General features: G+C 54.7%; 1 protein-coding gene and 1 long non-coding RNA gene across 6 annotated transcripts in view; one reads left to right on the top strand and one right to left on the bottom strand.

The window, feature by feature from the left end:
* LOC133757828 (uncharacterized) overlaps positions 1-22,871 on the bottom strand; it is a 281,325-nt gene that overhangs the window by 250,859 nt on the left and 7,595 nt on the right. The window lies entirely within an intron of this gene.
* On the top strand, positions 11,497-22,151 carry STC2 (stanniocalcin 2). Its single transcript, XM_062188674.1, has 4 exons — positions 11,497-12,008; positions 14,034-14,176; positions 16,315-16,526; positions 21,074-22,151. The coding sequence occupies exons 1-4, from the start codon at positions 11,858-11,860 to the stop codon at positions 21,474-21,476; spliced, it is 909 nt and encodes a 302-aa protein (XP_062044658.1). The 5' UTR covers positions 11,497-11,857; the 3' UTR covers positions 21,477-22,151.

A 22,871-nucleotide genomic window follows, 5' to 3' on the forward strand; every position in this document is an offset into this window, starting at 1 on the left:
TTTTATTTAAGGGAAATGCATGTAAATTTTACAATCCCTTCCTGTTTTCAGGGCATGACATGGATGCCATGTGCCATGGTGGTATCAAGTTTCCTGCTAAAGTAAATTTTTTAATGTATGTAATTTCTAAGTGAAGTATTTAAAAATTTTTTCTAAGTGAAAATGCGGTGGGATGCGGGCCTGGTAAAAACCACATGGAGGTAAATAAACAACTGGTGACTGTGGATTCTGACACCGAGCACACAGACACAGACACACCCTGTGGATGCACCTTGATCCTCTCTTGGTGGAGAACAGATCAGAATCACAAGCCAGTTCGAGTCAACGGGCAGATGTTGGCCAAGGGTCTTTGCTGGGTTCGGGACAGTGGGCTGCAGAGAAAGGGAATTTGCTGGAAGGAAAAGGGCTACGCGCACAGAAACCCCCAGAGACGGAGCCAGGAGGGTATGTGAGAGAGGGAGCAGACTCGGAACAGTGGGCTGCGTGAGAAAGGGAAGCCCAGGAACTCCAGATGAGTCTGGAAGAGCCCAGAAACACTCCTATGTCAAGAACCTCTGCTTTGAATTCTTTTTATTTATTTGAAAAAGACAGAGTGACAGTACAGAGAGAAACTCCCCCTAAATGTCTGCAGCCACGAAGGGAGCAGAAGCTGGGAGCCAGGAACACAACCCAGGTCTCCCACGTGGGCAGCAGGAACTTGGTACCTTGAGCCATCACCACTGCCTCCCAGGGTCTGCACTAGCGGGAAGCTGGAGGCCGGAGCCGGAGCTGGCACCGGAGCCAGGCATCAAGCCCGGGCACTCTGACCTGAGACACGGGCATCTTAACCCGAAAACCAAACACTGGCCCTGGGGCCTGGCTGGTGAGGGCGTGAGAGCCTTGTGGGGGGACAGGCTCCAACAAGCCACCTCCTGTGCCGCCTGCAGGAGTCCGCCAGGCCGGGTCTCCAAGGTGGCCCCGAGTCACTCACTGGGCCTGAGCAGCCTGACTGAGGGTCACTCTCCAGCCAGGCTCCCCTCCGCCCCGTGGCTGTCCCTTGTGCTGGTCTCTCTCTCTAAACCCCCCAGCTGGAGGACAGCAGGGTGGCAGAGACAGACACACCCAGAGGCCACACCCCCCTCTAGATATGCGCATTCACACTGCTGGGGGCCATCTGGGGTCCCATTACAGGGGATGACTCTCCCCGGCCTGTCCCGGGTACCAGGGTGGGTGGGCACTGCAGGCCAGGCCACGGCACAGGGCCCCAACCGCCTTGACCCCCCAGGCAGCAGAACCGGGATGTCCAGCTGGCCAGGAATTCAGCTGGTCTCGGCACTCAGAGGTGCCAACCTGCAGAGCCAGGAGAGTCGCAGAAACAGCATCCAAAAGGATCAGATGGTGAGGCAAAGCCACGTCCAGGCCACACCCAGGCCACATGGCCCACAGGCCCTAACAAACCACACCCTCGCTTGTTCTCCCTCTGCTCCCTCCTCCTCTCCAGGATCACCTCCACAGTGCCCAAGAGTCCCATCCCGTCTGATAAAATCCACACTCCATACCCCAGCCATCGGCCCTAAATCACTCCCACGTCCCACATTCCCTGTGCCGCTCATTAGGCTCCGGCCACTCCAATCATCTTTCAGCACTTCAACAGCAAGCCAAACTTATTCCAACCACAGGGCCTTTGCACTTGCACTGTGCCTGCTGGCTGGTTTTTTTATGACGCTGGTTCAGGGATGTCTTCCCTGAGCATGCCCCCATCCCCCCAGCTAGGCCAAGCCTTGGCCACCGTCCCCTTTCTTGTGACTTGATTTGCTGTGTAAGAGCAGCTGCCTTGCCCATCTTGCTCCCCACAATGTCCCCCCCAAAACCCAGCACAGCCCCTAGCACCTGGAGTCACCCATCAAATCCATGTGGGATAAAGGACTGAGATGTGAGGATCCGGCTTCCATGTTACAGTTAGAGAGCCAAGCAGTCGCAAGCGATGGGGAACGGGTGATACCCAGCAAGGGGCACCCCCGTGAGCTTGGCCCATGTGCAAAAGCCTCCAAGCCAGCCCAAGCAAGCTTCCTCCTAAGGAAACCCCAGCACGGAAGAAGTTGGCAAACGGACGCCGAGGCTGGGGAAAAGACAATCAGACCATAAAATATGCAGGAGCAGATTTTGTGCACCGTGCGCCTGTTATCTTTGACCGTCCTTATGGAAACATTATTCAAGAACATCGCGAACACACAAAAATACATCTTTAAAAATATACTTGGACGACACACCCGCGTAGGAACGAAAGATTTTCTCTTTTCTACTATGGAGGTCCATGAAGGCTTTTTTTAAAAAGCAAATGTGGCGAGTTACTGCATACGGTAACCTGCAAATAAAATCGTACCCAGGTGCAACCCACACAGCTCCCTCATAAGTGAAGTCTACCCAGCCTCACCTGGAGCCAGGGCCGCCCAGCCCCCACCCCTGCTGCCTACCTCTGAGAGCCTGACAATGCCCAGAGCACCGAAAGTCACAGCTTTCAGACCCTGACGCGGGTCACGGCATGACCACAGCCCCCAGCCCCTGCTCCGATCACTGGGGAAACCAACAGCTCTCCTAGCACCGTGCAAGACATTTGGGCACACGATCACATTCAAGGCTCCAACGGCCTCGCGGAGCCCGTGGTGTTACTCCCGTGCTTATGTTGAACAGACTGAAGCTCGGAGGCTAGGTAACCTGGCCAAGGTCACACAGCTCATCACTGTCACGCTGGGACATAAACTCCCAGGCACCTACATGCAGAACTCCCACCCACTCCACCCCACCCTCCATAGATGGCCCTCCAATCTCCTGCTGTAGCTGTCTTCAGTGTAAAGCCACCCGGGACCCCACACCTCCCTCGCTTCTGCATCCTGGGAACACTCCCCTCCTGCTGGCCTGCAATGTCCACCACACAGCCAATGACGCCATGCCATGCTGCTCACAGCGCCCCCTCTGGCCAGCCTCTCTTTCCTCTGCCTTCCCCTCAAGGAGCTGCTTGCTTTTTTTTTTTTTTCCTTTATCATGCTTTATCCTTCTTGCTTTAGTTATGTGTGCCTATGTTGTCCAATTCTTTGTGTGTGGTAGCATTGCCAAAAACAAGAAGAGAGGACAGCATTGTGGCATAGTGGGTAAAGCCACCGTCTGCAGTGCCAGCATCCTATATGGGCACTGGTTCATGTTGTAGCTGCTCCACTCCCAACCCAGCTCCCTGCTAATGCACCTGAGAAAGCAGCAGAAGATGGCCCAAGTGCTTGGGCCCCTGCACCCATGTGGGAGACCCAGATGAAGCTCCTGGCTCCTGGCTTCAGCCTGGCCCAGCCCTGGCCACTGTGGCCATCTGGGGAGCATCATGAAAGTGATTTGCAACACGACCCACCATCATTATTGTAAGGATGGAGACGTGAATTAGGACTTCTAGAACCATCAGAAAACACAAGATCTAGGGATTTGAACCCCCAGCTTCAAATCTGGGCTTGGGCCCTTCCAGCTGTGTGAACCTCAGAAAAGAATCTCTGAGCTTGGGACTGGCATTGTGGTACAGTGGGTTAACCCACTGCTTGGGACATGGGCATCCCCCATCAGAGCGCTGGTTCCAATCCAGGCTGCAGCTGCTTCCCTTCCAATCCAGCTTCCTGCTAATGAGCCTAGAAAAGCATGGGATGGTGGCACAAGTATTTGGGCCCCTGCATCCACATGGGAGACACGGATGGAGTTCCTCATTCCTGGCATCAGCCTGGCCCAGACCTGGCTGTTGCAGCCATTAGGCAAGTGATCCAGTAGATGGAAGATCTCTCTATCTGTCTCTATCACTGGTTCTATTCTCAGCTGTTCCACCTCTGATCCAGCTCTCTACCAATATGCCTGGGAAAGCAGTAGAGAAAATGGCCAAAGTCCTTAGGCCCCTACACCCACGTGGGAGACCCAGAAAAATCTCCTGGCTCCTGGCTTCGGCCTGACCCAGGCCTGGTTGTTGTAGCCATCTGGGGAGTGAACCAGCAGAGAGAAGATCTTTCTCTCTCTCTCTCTCTCTCTCTCTCTCCCTCCCTCTCTCTCCCTGCCCCCATCTTGATCTCTCCCCCTCTCTCTGTAAATCTTTCAAATAAATAAATTTTAAAAAAAAATCCTACAAACCACCCATGGCGACACAGTCAGGATCCATGTTGTGTATGCAGCCCTGCTCAAGGATCCTTATCCCCACAGGAGCTGGAGAAGCACTGCATTGCAATGAAGGGAAGGATAAACAAAGAAGTTAAAATAATCATCCGTCCTCACTGGCGGGCACGTGTGGGGATAGAGTTGGGAATGGACGGAGACCTCCACAGGACCCACACCTGCTGAGACAGTTTTCTTCATTCGTGCATTAGCATTTTGCCTCCGGAGGGAGGGCCATGTGGCAGAGGGGACGCCTTCATCCCACACCAGATGCCAGTACAGATCTTAGCTGCTCTGCTTCCCATTCAGCTTGCTGCTGAGGCGCCGGGGAGGCGGCAGATGATATCTGCAGTCCTTGGGCCCCTACCACCCACACAGGAGCCCTGGATGGAGTTCTGGGCTCCTGGCTTCAGCCTGGCCAAGCCCTGGCTGTTGGAGGCATTTGAGGAGTAAACCAGAGGATGAAAGATCTCTCTCTCTCTCCCTCTCTCTCTGTGTCATTCTGCCTTTCAAGCAGATGAAAATAAATATTTAAAAACAGAGAGAGGCACTTTTTTAATAGGTGTTTTTTTTCCTCTAGAACCTTAACCCTCAATGCACCAGGAAAAAGTGGTCATCAGATGATTTATCCTCAGGGTCCAATGAGCCCTTTCCATTGTTATGAATAGTCTACAGAAGACTAAATGTTTGACATTTTAATTAGAAAATTTAATAACATAAGATTTTAAGTAGAGAATTTAACAGTAACTTAAACAAAGCATATTTTCACTGCACATTTTCCTGGCTTTGAGGGGATAAGCACCCAAAACAGGCACAGTCCTCCGAGTGTGAGTGACAGCTCAATGGGGCTGACCCAACCTACAAATACTGGTTCCAGTCAATCTCTAGTAAGTTCTAGCACAGCATGACTTGAGGTTCTTCTTACACTTCCATCATAAAACTCCTTGCCTTTGAAGCACAAAACAGCTCACAGTTTTGTGTTTCTTTTCCCTGTAGTTACAAAGCAGTCTTATGTTTAAATTTATCAACATCAATGAGAACAGTTCCTCCAATGAAATTTCTTTTGTTTTCATACCACCTATTTCTTTTTGATCAGCTTTATGATCACCTTTCATTTGTCCCCCTTCAAATTGTATCCAGGGCCCGGCGCTGTGGCCTAGTGGGTAAAGCCACCGCCTGCAGTGCCAACATCCCATATGGGCACCAGTTCAAGTCCTGGCTGCTCCTCTTCTGATCCAGCTCTCGCTGTGGCCTGGGAAAGCAGTAGAAGATGGCCCAAGTGCTTGGGTCAGTGCACCCACGTGGGAGACCCAGAATAAGCTCCTGGCTCCTGGCTTTGGATCAGCGCAGCTCTGGCCATTGCACCCATTCGGGAAATAAACCAACGGATAGAAGACCTCTCTCTCTCTCTCTCTCTCTCTCTCTCTCTGCCTCTCCTTCCCTCTCTGTGTAACTCTTTCAAATAAATAAATAAATCTTGAAAAAAATCATTCTGTCAAATGACTGACCAGATGAGAATACCAGATCTTCTTTGCGTCCTTAGAAATCAGTTGCTTATGCGCCGATTCTTAAGTTTGAGAAATTCATCCAGCTTATTGTCTTGAGAGAGTCCCAGTCTGCCTTTGTTTATTGGGTCAGTTTCACTATTATCACCAGGGTTGACGGTGTCATTGTCACTTCATAATCATCTTCTGATTTGTCGAGTGATTGGACACTTCCTTTCCTCTGTCAATTTCTTCTCTTTACCACTTCATGCAGAAAATGAAAAATCCTGTAATCACAACTGCTTTCAATGAAAGCAAACACAGTAAAGTGAGACTACAACAATGGTGTGCTCTCTCCTGCTTTCCACCTTCCTGGGAGATGACGTAACTCTTCAGGCAGTGCACCAGAGAGCACTGAAGGATGATGCAATAGTGGTGATTCCTTTCCCCGTTGCACCTTACCTCCAAGTGAATCCGTCACTCTTCCACGTCCCTATCATTTTAGCGCTTCTTATCATAACTGGCAGGAGTTGGTGCGCAATGGTGAAATAACCCCGAGAACGATAAAAAACAGAAATATTTGAAGAGATAATAAAATGAAGGCCACTAAGACCCGTGGTATGGATTAGAAAGGGTTCCAATGGGCCTATATTGTAACTTCAAGTCAGCATGAGTTTTCCTATTTTTGTTTAAAAGTCGGTGTTCTCTTTTATCTTTGAAAGATTTTGAAAAACTTTGAAAAATTGACAAAAGTCATAAAATAAGTTTGAACTGCTCAAACTCAAAATCTAAACTTCAGTCCAATGGACCCTGATGGTATACACTGAGGATTAAATCCTGTTCATAAATGGGTCATTTCCTGAAGACTTCCAAAATCTGGATCAGTGGAAAATAAAAAATCCCCCCCCCACACACACACACACACAACTATTCCTTCACGCACATGCAGCACAACAGTTCTGAGTCCAAAGTTGAACACCAGGCAGGAAGAGCTCTCTGTAATTCCAGCACCACAATGCTCAACTACCTTCTCCATGGATGCCAGGCAGGCCCCTGCTTAAGGTATTTTCTCTACGGTTTGTCTCAGTATACAACCAGGAATCCACACATACAACCCCTCCACACATACACACACACACACACACACACAAAGCAGGCAAGACATCTGGGATGTTACTCAGGATTCACAGCAAGGCACTAACAAAAAATCAGACACTCAATCTTTACTGCTTTGTATTCTTCCCAGTAAATAGATTTATTTTGAGGGACACATTTCTGTTCTCTTGGGGTTTTTTTAAGGTCTTTTTCAGGGACAACTGGTGCTGTGGCACAATAGGCTAAGCCTCCGCCTGTTGTACCGGCATCCCACATGGGCTCCAGTTCTAGTCCCGGCTGCTCTACTTCCAACCCAGCTCTCTGCTATGGCCTGGGAAAGCAGCAGAAGATGGCCCAAGTCCTTGGGCCCCTGCACCCACATGGGAGACCCAGAAGAAGCTCCTGGCTCCTGGCTTCAGATTGGCCCAGCTCTGGCTGTTGCAGCCATCTGGGGAGTGAAGCAGCAGATGGAAGACCTTTGTCTGTGTGTCTTCCTCTGTCTGTAACTCTACCTCTAAAAAATATAAATAAAATCTTAAAAAAAAAAAAAGGGAAGATATGTCCTTTGTATTTCCAGGCAATCCATGATTGGTTTGCCTATTGATCTACAACATAGAGGAAATACCCAATTCACCAGCGTGTTGTGTTGCAACTCTTAGAGAGCTGGTGGTTTGGGGAACTCAGAATCTATTTCCTCCAATAAACAATAATATAAATGAGTTAGGTTTCTAGGCTAGCCCTACAAAAGCTTTCTTAACTCATAACACTGTTGAAGTGTGTACTATTATGGTAAAAATTAATAGCAGTTTTGGTGTAGTCCCAATAAGCCCACATACCCATAGTAAAGACACAGTCTTTTTTATCCTGAATCTATATGACGAAACAACCAGCATAAGATAAGACAAGACGGAGGCTTCTTTAGGGAGAAGTCTCTGCTTGAACGAATGTAGGAGGTTCAACAGCAGCAGTTTGTTGTTCCGTCTGCCCAGTTTCTCATCAATGCCTTTTTCCAAGTCGCTTTGTAAAAGCTGGAAGCACAGAAGGCATGATTAGGGTAGAGTCAGCTTCACCAAGGAGAACAGCAACGGATGGAAGGAGAAGACAGAAAATAAAAAGATGTTCTTCATGGGGGAATTACAGCATTGAGAGAGAGATGCCTAACCCAGCATTAGCTGATTTTCCTAAAGAAAAGGTAAGGAAATTGGAGAGAAGGCAGGAGACCCAGAATTAGTGCCCCAGCCCACGAGTCAGGTCAAGTTGAGGAGACTGACTATTGGGTCAGACAGTTCCCTCTCTGACCATAAGGTGGTGCCAGCAGCCCAGACAGTCTTTCCCAAGGGGGAGGTGCGTGCCATGGGCAGAGCTCCCCATGGGTGAGCCATGTTGTCCACCCAGACTCCCACATTCACAGAAAGCCTTAGACTGGACAGCATGTGTCAACCTCGTCACTGCTTTAGCAGCCAAGAACTGACCCCGTCCTCCAAGGCCTCAACTGCTCGCATCTGACCAAGGGCAACTTCCCATCCCTCTGGGCATCAAGATCCCGGCTCATTGCTTCCTGTTCCTCCCCTCACTTTCCATAATGTCAGCACTGGGCCCCAGCTTCTCCTAATTCCTAAACAGACTCTAATCGAAGAGTCTCATCCTTAAATATCATTAGGATGACAGGCCAAGATCTTTTACGATGAGTACAGATGGGTCACAATGCTCCCAGCCTCAACAACATGCCCTAGTTAACCCCACCAGCTTGACACCTAAGTGCACAACTCCAATCGCTAACACCAACCCTACCTCACCAGGTCCCTGCATGTTCCCCAGGCTGGTCCTCCCACCTGCAATACCCACTCTCTTTCCCTTGCTTCTGCTTAGCACTACGCTCCCCTAGAAAAACCTGTGCCCTGCATTGATGGAATGCAACCCACAAAGTGGATTCAGGGAGGAACGTGTGGGTATCAGCTACAGAAGCCGTTGGATGTTACCCGCAGGCCATGTCTGCCTCTCCACGGAGACACGGGTGAAGACTCGTGCGTGTCCAGCCAGCCAGACTCCCTGCTGAGGCTCAGGGCAGCACCGGCTACTCTGTACTTAATTTTCCCAACTCTAATTCCCACCCAGGGCAGAACTTTGGGCCTGGAGGGCCTCCAAAGCCGCGAGCTTGGTGGGTGACCCAGTGTCTGTTCTCAATTCCTATTAGCCTTATACCAGTTATCATCGCAACAAGGCCTACGTGATGGAGCTAAAACAGAATCACCAGGCAGGAGTGGGGGTCACTACAAAGTCATCAGCCTGAGCCTTGCACCCCACCTCCAGCGGGGGCCTGCACAGTCCCCACATACTGCCCAATGATTCTGCAGAATTTTCACAGCCCTGGTGGGAGCCGCTGGGATGGGCTTTCTTCTCTGACTGCTGTGCCTTTGGCGGAGTGTCCTAGAGACAAACCTTTAAGAACCAGGTCCTTTGCTTCCTGCTACCATGGCCTTTTGGTTCTAAAGGGGCAACTGGCTGGGGAGAATTCTGATTGTCTCTTAGCAGGCTGGAGCAAACAGCCTCAAGATGAAATTTTAAATTCAGTAGGACCGCTGGGGGACAGACCCAGGGCCTGGCAGTGACAAAAGACAGTGCCTAAGGCGTGGGGAAGCAGGAGGCCCAAGAGCTTCACCTGCCTGGCCCTGTCTGCCCCCAGCAATGGTGAGCTCCCTGGGTCTCCCTCCTCAGCACACCAAGTACCCAGACGCCTTTTTGATGCCAGCGTTGCTCATGTTCTCACCTACAAGACAGCACCGAGAAAGAAAATCCACTGGGCTTCTAAGCCAGACTGGGAGATCAAATGGCTCCAAGGCCCTAGGGAATTCTGGGCCTCCAGGAGTCAGGTGGGAGGCCAGAATGCAGTGTTGTTTGTTTGATTTGTTTTTAGGGATCTACTGGCTGTGGTCTTTCATAAGCTAATAAAGGAAGTTAGGTTTAACCGGTGCATACAAAAGGGAGTGGGCAATGCAGATGGCCCAATTAGCATACTTCAATGTACTGGGACCCCCCACACACACACAGCTGGTATTAGGGGTCCCACTGGTCAGTGTCTCAGCACCCATGCAGACTCGGACCTTAGGCCTGTGGACAGCAGCTGGTAGCGATCCAGGCCAGGGAAAGCCCATGCAAAGCGATCCTCCCAACCCCCTCCTTCTTCCTGACTCCAGACAGCTCCACATGTGGGACAGCTGTGGTCATCAGCGGTCATCCCAGCCCCCTTGCCTTTCCCAGGTGCGAGTGCAGCCAGGTCCCAGGGAAGGGACGCTTCTTCACAAGCCCAGTAGCAGCCGAAGGATGACCCGCCCGCGTGTCTCCGCACCCCCTCCCCAAGCAGGGCGCCCCGCCGCGGAGATTCGGGGCCGCGTCACCCTGCCAGAGGGTGACGAAACCCAGCCAGTGCATTACTACAGAGGGCGCGGGCGGGGGTGGAGGTAAGAGCTGGTACCCAGCTCACCTGTTCTCCAGCAGGAGGATGGCGCCGGCGGGGGAGGGGCAAGGGCGTGCCGAGCGGGCTGTGTGTCCAGTGCGCTGGGCCGCCACGCTCGCGTGCCCGCCCTCCCCCACTCCAGCCCCGCTCGCCCCTCCGACTGCGCCGTCGGGTTGCGGAGGCCAGGAACAGTTCCTGTCCCCGGCCCGGCGCGAGGGAGACGTGAGCGTGCACACGTACACACACAGCAGGGGGAAGAGCGCTCCGAGCGCGCCCAACTTTCTCCCGGCAGCCGCAAAGCCGCGGGGCAGAGCTGCTGGGGACCGACCCGACCCGGGCCGCGTTTGGAGAGGGGGCTGCAACAGATGGGGCGAGAATGTCCTCGGACCTTGCCCACTAGTTCCTGGTTTTGTTCGCGCCACTTCCATCCGCTGGCTGGAGTGCAAAGGGAATCCAGAGCCGGGCGGCGAGCCGCGCTTTGGGAACGTGGGCCAGTGTTTGGAGACGCGGGAAGTTGCCTTTCAAGCTGCAGCCTCCGGGGCACGCGATGCTCCGCGGTGGGCTGACTCAGGGCGGCCTGGGCCTCCCCGCCACCCACCTGGAAATGATGCAAGTCCAGATTGTCACCTGGATCCCTGCAGCCCAGCCTGGAAGCTGTCTGGGACGGAGGAGGGGCGAGAAAGGACACCTTCGGTGTTGCAGGGACCAGCAAAGCGGAGTCACAAGGCGGGGGGTGGGGGGGCGGGCGTTGCTCAGGCCAAATACTTTGGGGCTCCTGTTCCCGTCCTCAGGAGTGGGTTTGTGGTTTTTTGTTTTTGTTTTTAACGCCAAGCGTCACAGCCCCAGGAATCCTGACATGTGCTCAGTTTGCCCACACAGCATCAGTGTGCCCAATCGATCAAGGATCGGGCTGGGGCTCCCATTCGTTTCCAAACTGAGGAAATAGGAAAGTGACCCGGCCTGATGCTGCGCTGAGTCGAGCCAGGGACTGGAAGGTCGATGTCCCTGCGCGGACGGTCCCCTCTCGCCCTTGCGTAGCTACAACGCGAGCCGCGATTCACTCTGACTTTTTGAAGTCCGTTCGGCCATTGCCCTGGCGCCCCTGCACACGCGCACGCCCCTCCGGCCGCGCTCGCTTGGTCGCTCTCTCTCTCTTCCTCTCTCTCTCTCTCCCTCTCTCTCTCTCGCGCACACACACACATGCACACACGCGCACGCACACACGAGCACGCAAACGCCCGGCTGCCGCCAGGTCGGCAACTTTGTGGGGCGCTCCCAGCGGCGCTCGGCTTCCTCCTGGAGAAGTTGGACGCAGGCCCCGCCTCCCGGCTGTGTTGTCAAACGGGCCGGGGTCTCGGATTGGTCCAGCCGCCGGGACAACACCTGCTCGACTCCTTCATTCAAGTGACACCAGAGCTTCCAGGGATATTTGAGGCACCATCCGCGCCGTTGCCCGGCACTCGCGGCGCTGCTAACGGCCTGGTCACATGCTCTCCGGGGAGCTACGGGAGGGCGCTGGGTAACCTCTACCCGGGCCGCGGCCGCCACCAGGAGGGAAAGGCGAGCGAGGAGGAAGAGTGGGAGGAGGGGGGGAAGCGGCGGAGGAGGAAGAGGAGGAGGAGGGGCTCACAAAGAATCCAGGTCTCCCGGCGGGAGGTTTGCACGGAGAAGCATGTGTGCCGAGCGGCTGGGCCGGTTCGTGACCCTGACTTTGGTGTTCGCCACCTTCGACCTGGCGCGGGGGACCGACGCCACCCACCCGCCCGAGGGGCTCCCAGACAGGGGCTCCCAGCAGAAAGGCCGCCTGTCCCTGCAGAACACAGGTAAATGCGTGCGCCTCGGCGGCCGGGACTTAACTCGGAGGGGACGCCGTGCACCCACGCAGCGCGCCCACCTCGGACCGTGCAAAAACTCTCGGGGTGGCGCGGGCCCCGCAGAGGGAAGCGCCAGGAGAGGCGAGGTCCGCGCGGAGCTCCGAGCGCCCGGAATCCGCACGTGCTAGCCGGCTGATGAAATGGCTGGGGCACGACTTGTTGCTGTACTCCCGGGGCGAGGGGAATGAGGCAGCGCCTGATGTTGCTGGGGCCAGCCCCTCAAGTCCCGGACCCCATGCAAAGCGCACTTCTCCATCCTGGCCGCCGGCGGCAAGCCCCCAAGGGTCCCGAGAGCTGGGCTGCGCCGTGCACCCGGAAAACTTCTTTTCCCGGCCGCCTAGCCTCGCCAGGACTGCTAAACCCCCACCCCCACTCCCACCCCAAGATGCCCCCAATCCCAGAACTTCGCGGATGAGACTAATGGCATCGCGAACTTCGCCCCTGGGGGCATTGCTTTCCGGAGGGGGAAACCGGGTGGCGCAAGGCGTACCTTTGCCGTGGCGCCGCCGGCCCCCGGGCTCTCGGCTCACAGGCAAGCTGCGGAGCAGAGCTGGGCGTGCAGAGCACGGGGCTGGCCCTTTTCCCAGCCCTGGGGAGAGAAAGGAAATCTGCCTCCGGTCCTGTCGCTCTGCGCCCGCCTCCCACTGCTGCCTCTCGGGGGCCGTGCGAACGCGGCGGCGGCGGCGGCGGCGGCATGCGTGCGCTCACCGCGCCAGCAGGAAGACACCAGTGCTCATTAGGGGACGCCCTGAGTGAGTGCGTCGCGGCCCAGTGCGTCCAGCCTTCGCGTCCCGGCCGGGCGCAGGGTGGCCCGGAGCCCGGTACCTCCACAGGCCGGGGCCGGCACCCCAGGCCCGAGCCCCCCAACGCCCTCTCCGAGCTGTCCCTGACAACGGAACGCGATTCTCGGTCGTGGGTGACCCACCGCACGAAACACGCCCCTCATTCTCTCTCTAGATTTCATCCGAATGCGGATTTTCTACTCCGACCCCGCCCTTCTGCCAAAATCTACTTTTCTGATGTAATTTTGTGGTTGATTGAAATCAGAGAATTGGGGAGAGGGGAGAAGGCAAGAGGTTCCGCACACGGCAGCCTGACAGTCATTTTCCCCCGTTTGGTCCTTTCAGAGGCGGACGACATCCGCGTTCCGTGGAGGAGGGCGCGGGCTCCGGGGCCGCAGGGACTGGGGGGAGGGGGGGGTTTTAAGTGATCGCTCGTCCTGGACCCCGATCAAAAGGAGCTTCCAGCTGCGGGGGCGGGGGTGGGGTACTGAGCCTCGGAAGGCTGCCCCTGTGCCTGGCTCCCCGAGCCTGAAGGCAAACCGCAGCTTCCCCAGCCTGGTATTTTTAATGCGGAGGGTTTGGAGGCGCTGCCTTAATAGGAATTTTGTTTTGATTTTTAGGTGTTGAATCATAAAGCTGAATTGAAACTGCTTTTTGGACGCTCTCATTTGGGAATCGGGAAGGCAATGGCTGTGACTTGTCGCAGCAGCCTCTGCAGATCCAAGTAGAGAGGGGCGATTCATTGATAAATCACAGCTTTCAATCAGCCTCTGATTGTTGGCCGTGGGTTTAAAACACTGAACTAGGGGCTGCTCTCCAGCTAGTCCCACACATACTTGAATGAAATGGTAAAGACAGACTTTTTAAAAAGAACGCTCAGACCTAGGAACTTCTGGTTGTAATGTTTGCACACTTTTGGCAAATTTTTACAAGTATTTTCAAATAACCATATTTTTCATGAGTCCACTCCGTGATGAGATTCTGCCTCCTGGCTTTTGAACTCCTAAAATAGTCTCTCTCTCTCTCTCTCTCTCTCTCTCTCTCTCTCTCTTTCTCGCTCTCTCTCTTTCTCTTTTTTTTTTTTTCTTAAAGTTTTCCTTCGACGGTCACTAATTGGTATTCCAACTGACCTGCCTGCGTTCCCCGGCGTGGCTGAGAGTTTTGTATACATCTGTTGTCATTTTCATTTTAGCTGAGATCCAGCACTGTTTGGTCAACGCTGGCGACGTGGGGTGTGGCGTGTTTGAATGCTTCGAGAATAATTCTTGTGAGATTCGAGGCTTACATGGGATCTGCATGACTTTCCTGCACAACGCTGGAAAATTTGATGCCCAGGTAAAAGCCAACTAGAGTGGGAAGAATGTTTTGGGTTAGCGTGGTGTGATTGAAAAGGTGGCTGGGAAGTGAACAGATTTCCTTAGCTGTTCTCTGTGGTGTGTTTTTAGCACTGGCCAGAGGCATGCTAGACATACAACAGGGTGCCAGTGTCCCCCAGCAGCACCCAGGGTCTAACCTCTGTAGCCATCATCAGGTTAGAACCTTCTACACCCTTTGGTAGTGTCTACACAGGCAAAGTGGTTTTGGCTGTCAAAGTCATAACAAATGATGAACACTTTGCGTCTGGCCACTGGGAACCCAGTCCCGGGAGCTGGTTTCTCCTACTCTGGGGTGTGTGTGGAGAATCCAGGCCACCTGGATAATTCCAGGGCCTCCAAGGGAGCAGACTTTCACTCCCCGCTAAGTCACAGCCTCTTCTCTCCAGACCTGAAAAGCCAAACCCTGAATGACTGTCATGGTTGCACACTCCTCTTTGGCTCCGTGTAGCATCATCAGGGCCTGAGCCACTTCAGTCATCCTCGGGTCCCCAGGGGAAAGCCTCAGTGCTGCTTGGAGCAGGGCAGGAAGAGAGCAAGCAATGCAGGGCTGCAGGGTTGAAAACTCCAGTGACACGGTTAGGTGGCAGGTGGCCCGAGGCTCATTTTCTGCATTCTCCTCCTTGGCCTCCATGCCCTGTTGAAACACCTGCTATTATAGCTCCCGTGCCTGGTCCTCCACGTCACAGTGTCTGGAGGGGGCCAACCATTTAGGTGCAATTAGTGCACGCCGCCGCCAGTCACCATCCGCTACATCCTGGACAAAGCCAGACCTCACGGAGTACTGCCTGGGCACCAACAGAGGGGGGGTGGCAGGGCCGGCAGCCCAAACTCAGGAGGATATGAGGTGTCCAGAGAGGGAAACAGAAACCAGGGAAGGAACTCCTGGCGGCTCCTTACTAAAGCATCTTAACTGGCATTAGGAAACAGAGTAGGAATTCCGGAGGAAGGAGGTGCATTGCAGGGCAACCCCACTGGGTGTCGGAGCCGAACGCCCAAGCAGAGCCCTGCAGACTCAGCCTGCCTGGATGAGCTTCCCAAGCTCTGCGGTGAGAGGCAGCGCTTTCAAGTGCACACACAGCTCCTCCATACGTTGCCACACCGTGCCCTCTATCCCATTTGGCTCCTGCTGGGAAGGTGGGGGTGGGGGGGAACATGGTTCCTCAGCAATCAGACACTATCTGCAGACATTTCAGTTGCTTCTAAAGAGAGAACCAAAATAAACGTGCTGGCTGCCTTCCCACTTCCAACCTAAACCGATTTACTTTCCCAACTCAGTGACTTCCGGGCCTGTCTAAAAACAGAGGGGCGACCTCGTGGATGACAGCTCGTTTCTATAGTAATGGGGGGGTCCTGGAATTCCTGTGGGTATCCCACAATGCCTCTGGGCCCCCGGAGGTTGATAAGGGAGCTGCCGCCCGGCTCGCCTGCACACCCCCAGCAGCTGTCTCCTTTCTAGGATAAGCACAATGTAAGGGGGTTGCCAGGAAAGCGGACCGAAGGCCAGATGCATGCCTGGCGGCCTCGGCGGCTCAGAGGCAGGGAGCGTGGGGGAGGGCCCGTCGGTTGGGCAGTTCAGACTCCAGATGCTGCCAGGCAGGGCGCCAGGCCGGCCTCTCCGAGGCAGCCATCCCAGCAGTTTAAAGGAATAGAACTGTTTTCAAGAAGGACAAGAACGTTGCTCCCGGAGGGATCAGAGGTCACAAGAGTGCAGGTCTCGGGTAGCAGAGGGAGGGCAGTTCGTCACTCCGAGAATGTGAGAAATGGGAAAGGGTGAGATTTGGACAGAAGGGTACCTTCCGCTTGAGAAAAACTCATGCCGAGAACCACAAAGGAGTTGTGGATTTGCGTCTGGCCAAACTCCCCTATGTGTTCCCAAAAAATTGCCACCCTTCAGCTGCCCTGGGCTGCCCCAGTGCGAGGGAAGCTGGAAGTGCAGCCGGGGAGGGAGGAGGCAGATGGGTGAGCTGAGGGGCCAAGTCCCTCACCGGGGAGGGCGTCAGTCGGGGGCGGGACTTCGGGGTCCCATTGTCAGCGCCTGTGGATGCTCAAGCCTGGACCAAAGCCTCTCCCTCCGCCTTCTCCATGCTGTGCTCCCAGGGCAAGTCCTTCATCAAGGATGCCTTGAAGTGCAAGGCCCACGCTCTGCGCCACAGGTTCGGCTGCATAAGCCGCAAGTGCCCGGCCATTAAGGAGATGGTGTTCCAGCTGCAGCGGGAATGCTACCTCAAACACGACCTGTGCTCAGCCGCCCAGGACAACATCCGGGTCATCGTGGAGATGATACACTTCAAGGACTTACTGCTGCACGAGTGAGTTCTGCCCCACCGGGGAGCAGCCTAGGGCAGAGCAGGGGGGTTGGGCTGCACTCTGGGTGAGGGGCTTTGCTTTTGGCGGCTGCACTCTGGTCCAGCCAGAGGGAGCTGCACCTTTACTGCAGAAAGCTCCACTGCCAGCCCCAGGCGTCCTCTTGGCTGCTGGCTTTCAGGAAGAGTGATGCTTGCATCCTCACTTTCAAAATCGCAAGCAGCAGAAACAGGAAGATTTTTTATTTCTTGACGAAGCGTGAAATGTGCCCACTGACAAGCACTCCTCCCCTTAGCCAAGAAGGCAACGGTTCTCCCAGTGATCAGAGTAGCCACCAGCGTGTCCTCACAGCCGGTGGCTAAGGACACTTGTTGAACACTTGCTAAATCCAGGCACTGTGCTGGGGCCTCTATAGGAATGTTTTGCTCGGACCCTATAACACACCTGTAAGCTGAATTCCTGTAGCCCCTCCATTATACAGATGAGAAAACTGAGTCCCAGGGCAAAGGTCACACAGCTAGGGAGAGGCATGGCAAGGACTGGGATTCAGGCAATACAGCTCCAGAACCTACACTCTTAAAAGCCCAAAAAGGGAGAGCAAGAGCTCTTTTTCCTTCCCTCCACACCTCCCTTCCCTCTTAGAAGGCCCAACTCATCTTTCCTAACACATTAATGCCCTCAGAGAGAAAATGCAAAACAAACATCAGACTCTCACTGAGCCGCCAAACACTTCCATGCCAGAGCTGGGAAACGTGAACTTACGTAAACGTAAACACCTGCAGTTCCGTGATGAACTTGGGACATCTCCTACCTTCCTCGTACCCCAGCTGCAGTTAAACGCTGCAGAGAGCTAAACACACACGGTTGCTCCCAAGCATGGTCAGTGACCTGGGAAGGCGACAGTGGCCCCTTCCTTGGAGGTGCAGGGCAGGAAGAAAGCCAGCAGCTGTGCAGTCCAGTCTATGTCACTGCCAGTTTGATGGTGCCATGGGTCCTTCCTCAGGGACTCGCAGGGCCAAATCAGCACAATCATATAAACTCTAGGCAATGGGCTCCCCTGAGCAATGTCACTAACCAAGCTGCCCCAGGCCCCACCAACACCACTGGCCATCTCTTGTCACTTTGCACTTGACAGAAGGTCCCAGGGAGCTCGCAGAACCCCTGCTGCAGTGTTAGAATAAGGTTCAAGTGACACTCTGCAGGCAGCAAAATAACGCTGCCTTGTCCTCAAATTATGCCAATGCTTCATGCAATATCTTCCATTCTTCCAGACACCGGGTAAAGGAAGAGTAACAATGGCAGTAAGAGCTGTCAGTTCTTAAAGTGCCAGGCGCTTGGCCGGGGCTTCTGCGTGGATTAGCCCATTCACCTTTCCCAGGGGTGCAGGAGACAGAAGTGACTGTTGTTATTTAACAGACAGGAAAGTGCAGCGGAGAGGTTACCAGACTCGCTCTAAGATCTGATTCCTACTTCGCAGCTTAGGAGTTGGTGATACAAGGGGTCTTCAAAAAATTCATGCAAAATGTACACATGATGAAATAACTATATGTGGATCCCCCCAGAAAAGTTTGCAACGCAAATAATGTCACCTTTTAATTCCACTTCTGCATTAACTTTTTGAAGTAACTCTTTGTTTATGCCCAAGGCCAACTGTGATACCTCATCCCTCCCAGCCTCCCTGCTGCTGGCCTGGCCTGGGCTCCTCGGTCCCCAGATACGGCGGCGTTCTCCTTTTCTCAAATGTATCCCCATCACACACAGAGAACGCTGCGAGGTTGCTCTCCTTCAAAGTGCCCTGGGAGAGGCAAGTGCCCACGGCTGAGGAACCCCTGGAAGTGTCCCTGTCCTCACATGCCAGTCATTTGGGACAGCTGATTGGCATCAAGTGTGAGTGAAAGGCACTGGTTTCTAAGTCTGTAGCACATGCCCAGAGCTCCTCCAAGAAGCCAGGAAGAACGCTCCCTGTGGTCACCTGGCAGTCCCCTTGCTTCCTTCTAAGCCAGCACCTCCAGGCACCGGGTCTCGCCTAACTCCAGCTCCCCAGCAGCCCCCATGACCTACCGTTCTGACGCCACCAGCACACGGTACACGTCAATGCACTCCCTGAGCTGAGTTGCCTGAGTTCTTTGGCGGTTTTCGCTCCACCCATCTTAACAGGTTAAAGAAATCGGTCCCTCCCCAGCTATCAAGAGGGCCAATTCCAAAGGGGTGGGTGGCATCCATTGTCACAAGCAAGAAAATTAGGACGGAATTTGCTTTTCCCTTTAGAGAGGGGGAAACCAGTCACCCCAGAATCCACAACACTCCTTATCCTCACGCAACCCTACCCACCCCAAAGCATGCCCGTGCAGTTAAAGCAACTTCTCTCCCAAGCTCCCCGACCCCACTCTGCCCCCCCGCCTCACGTTTCGCCTTATCGTCTGCCTCTCCCTAGCTGTCGCCAGCCTGCCGGGCTGGCCACCACACTCATCCAGACACACCCCCCTCCAACTAGGCTTTCAAATCTCTCATCTCAGCCTCTGCGGACACCCAGCCGAGCAAGTCGTCCGTAGATACGGGCTGAGCTTGCAGCCTGAGAAGGTGCCAGCTTCAAACACGGCTTAGACTTGCGAGGTTCTACACACACACACACACACACACCCGTCCCCACGGTTCACAACTTCCTCCTTGGGTGAGGGCCAAGGGCAAAGGGGAGCGTGGGCTGGTCCGGCCTTGGGGGTTCCAAGAGCTCACCTGGCAGGCAGCCCACCCTGCACAAGGAGACTGAGGGAGCCCTCCTGTTGCTTCAGAGGGGCCTAAGGAGGAACATCAGCTTGACAGCCCAGCCCGACTGCTCCTGAGCCCAGGCGGTGGGCACACCTGCACCTGCCCAGAGGGTGGCCCCAACAGTGAGACCCTAAAGTCCTGAGGCTGCTTTAGCACTGGACTTGAGCTCCCTGAGGCAGTGGCTTCAGTTTTCAAAAGATGAAGGAAACCCACATGCTCTGAGCACGTCCCTGGGTTGGCTGCCTGCCTGATCACCGTCTTGGTCAGCAGCAGCCACCAGCCTTAGAGAGTCAGTACTCAGCCCATCCAACTCCAAGGACATCAGATGGGCCTCAAAAGCAGCCTGTTCTCTGTCAGCCAGAGCATTCCTCTGCTCTACCCCAACCTGGGAGGTTCCAGAAGCCACCTCGATGTTTACATCCGGGAAGCAAGAGGACTGGGATGGCGGGTAACAATCTGCTCTTTCTGCATAGCAACAAGGACCAGCCCACAAGGCAAAGATGACCCAGGCTGTGACACAGCCTCCCAAGTGGACAGAGCTCCCACAGAAGAGCACGTGTGCTCCTTGTCCCCAAGGTCCTCACATACCAGAGGGATCTCCCTCCGCGAGGTGATGGCCCAGGGCCATGAGGCTCGTGGTCAGACTAGCCCTCTGCTAGTCGAGGGCTGCCAAGAGAGCAGGTTATACACATGACACATCCCATGCTCCCTGGGGACCCTAAAAGGCCAGGGAGGCAGGTGAGAGGCTCAGTGGGTGGGCCATGGGAGCCCATGGCTGGGAACACCACATATCAATGGGTGAACAAATGCAAAAGCTTCCGCACACAACGTCTCTCCCACAGTGAACTCCTGAAGTTTTCCCAAAGAACGACCCAAGGGTGTGAGCCACTGTCTCTGCCCTCCAGAATTGAGTGTGTTTCACAGGAGCTTGCTTTCATTCTGCACGTGGACCCCTGCCCCCCAGACTGAAAGAATAAAGATGGTTGGACAGCCACATCCACTGCCCAGCCCCATCACCCGGGACATAAGGCTCCACGGGAAAAGACAGCCCGAGGGGACTGCTCTGCCTGCCCCTCTCCACCCTAGCTAGGTGCAGAGGGAAGTGCATCCAGTGGCTTCCAGAAAGCCCCTCCTTTGTCACAAGCTTAAGCCAAGAGCAATCATAGACGTGAGGACCGTGGCTTCCTGGGAGCCTCGCCCAGTACCAAACCAGCCAACCTCTCCAATACCACAAGTGAGGGATGGGAACAAGACTGTTCAGTGGCCGCTCCTCTCGCCCTGAACCTGCATAGCTTCTGCCCTCCCCAAGACTCCTCTGCTCACCACCGTATGCTGAAGTGTCATTCCACCAACCCAAGACCCAACTCCTCACCTGTGCTAACCCGCCCGGCTGGTGCAGCCTGAACACAGCCTCCTCTCATCATTGACAGGGCTGCCCTTTCTGGAATTCTCACCTTCCCCAGAGGCTCTTCCTGTGGCTGCCCCAGCCATAGGCTCCTGTCCCATGCACCTGCGAGTTGTCCCTTTGTCCTTCATGTGCCCTGCCTCTACGACAACTACAAGAGTGGGAGCCTTCTAGGACCCCGAACTCTCCCCAGTGCCTGGCACAAAAGGCCCCCAGGAAGTGAGGGACCAGTACTCACTGGAATGTGGGTCAAGGCTGGAAGCCATCCTAGAGAATTCCAAACCCAGGCCAGGCGCTGGCCCCAGCTCTCTTTCCCAGCATGGTCCATAGCCTCTTAGGCACCTGTCCCATTCTCACCATGTCTCTCTGTTCTCACCCTAGGCCCTACGTAGACCTCGTGAACCTGCTTCTGACCTGTGGGGAAGAGGTGAAGGAGGCCGTCACCCACAGCGTCCAGGCCCAGTGTGAGCAGAACTGGGGCGGCCTCTGCTCCATCCTGAGCTTCTGCACCCCCACCATCCAGAGACCCCCAACAGCGCCTCCAGAGCGCCAGCTCCAAGTGGACAGGACCAAGCTCCCCAGGGCCCACCACGGCGAAGCTGGTCCCCACCACGCAGAGCCCAGCAGTAAGGAGACCGGCCGTGGAGCCAAGGGAGAGCGAGGAAGCAGGAGCCACCCAAACGCCCACACTCGGGGCCGCACCGGCAGCCCTGGGGCCCAGGGCCCTTCCGGAAGCAGCGAGTGGGAAGACGAACAGTCCGAGTATTCCGACATCCGGAGGTGAAATGACAGCGCGGCAGGTCACGAGCCTTTTTTCCTCCATGCCGTCCATTTTCTTATCTATGGACATTCCAGAACATTTACCATTAAAGAGGGGGGATGCCACACGCAGGATTTTGTGGGGATTGTGGACTTCGTGCAGGTGCACGCTAGCGGGATGCACAGGTGAGGTGGAGACTCCGGGGGCAGCGAGGTCTCGGTGGTGCCTGGCCAGCGGGCACCACGCACACTTCCTCCTGCACCCTTGTCCTCTTCCTTGGGCAGAGCACTCCGTGGCAGGGCAGGTGAGGCGGGAAGGGGCAGGGTGAAGCAGCGCACCAGGGCTAGGCCGCACGCTGGGTGCTGTCTGTGGAGGGCACAGGGGCAGGAGAGAACAGTGAAATGTCCCTGGCACTGCAGGGCAAGGGCAGAGAGCAGCCAGGAGCCCAGGGCACGCTTGGCGCCACAGTGAAATCCAGTTTCTTGCATGGGACCTTGTGGTTCGGAGCTGCTTGGGAGGGTGGGGGAGTGTCATTTCCATGTGTCGTTTCTGAGCCATTGTTCTGTTTGGGGGACACCGTCCAAGGGAGTGGCCCCTGTGTGTTTATATTTTAACCACTGCTTCCAATCTCGACTTCACTTTTTTATTTATCCCGTTCCATCTACATTATCAGTCGTCTAAATAAATGGCTTTCAAACACAGCAACTCGGTCTTTAAAACCAGCTCAAAGGGGAAAAAAAAATAAAACAGCCCATCCTTGGAGACTGATGTTTTAAGTGCTATTGAAAAAGGAATCCAGCGTGGCTGCACCTGGGACTGCCTCACGTGGGCTCGTCCCCACTGGAGACAAACTCCAGTGGGAGTTTGCACAGGAGGTGCCCGCTGGAGGGAGATTCCCTTAGGATCTGGTTATCTCACCCCGACCCTCAGCCAAGAGCCGGAAAACACCTTCCTGGCCATTCCGGGAGGCCAGGCTGGAACCCTGGCTTTTCCCAAAGGAGAAGAGATTGAAAGAATTAGTGGGTAACTCCCAGCAAGGAATGCTGACCTTTCGCATAAATGGAGGAGCTTGCCCAAAATCTCTAAGGGCAGGATTTTCCAGATCCTAACTTATTTGAAATTTAGCAACGAGGAGCTGAAGTGGAAGAAAGGAGAGCAGGCAGAGAAGAGAGACAGAACTAAAAAGACAAGGAAGGGGAGTCTGATAGGAAGACAGCAATGGGGTTCTTGCAGTAACTTAAACCGTCTCGCAACCCAGCCTTTTCTCCCTCCAAGGCTATCAAATGAAGGCTTATCCTTTCCCACTGCTGGTGCAGGAGCAGGAGTCGCTATTGCCAGGAGTGCACGGGTGAGCTGGGCCAGGTCCATCGAGAGCCAGGGTCTGCAGGCTTGCCCCCATCAAGAGCCAGATGGTGGATG

Source organism: Lepus europaeus, chromosome 4 (genome assembly GCF_033115175.1).
Source record: "Lepus europaeus isolate LE1 chromosome 4, mLepTim1.pri, whole genome shotgun sequence".
Lineage (NCBI taxonomy): Eukaryota > Metazoa > Chordata > Mammalia > Lagomorpha > Leporidae > Lepus > Lepus europaeus.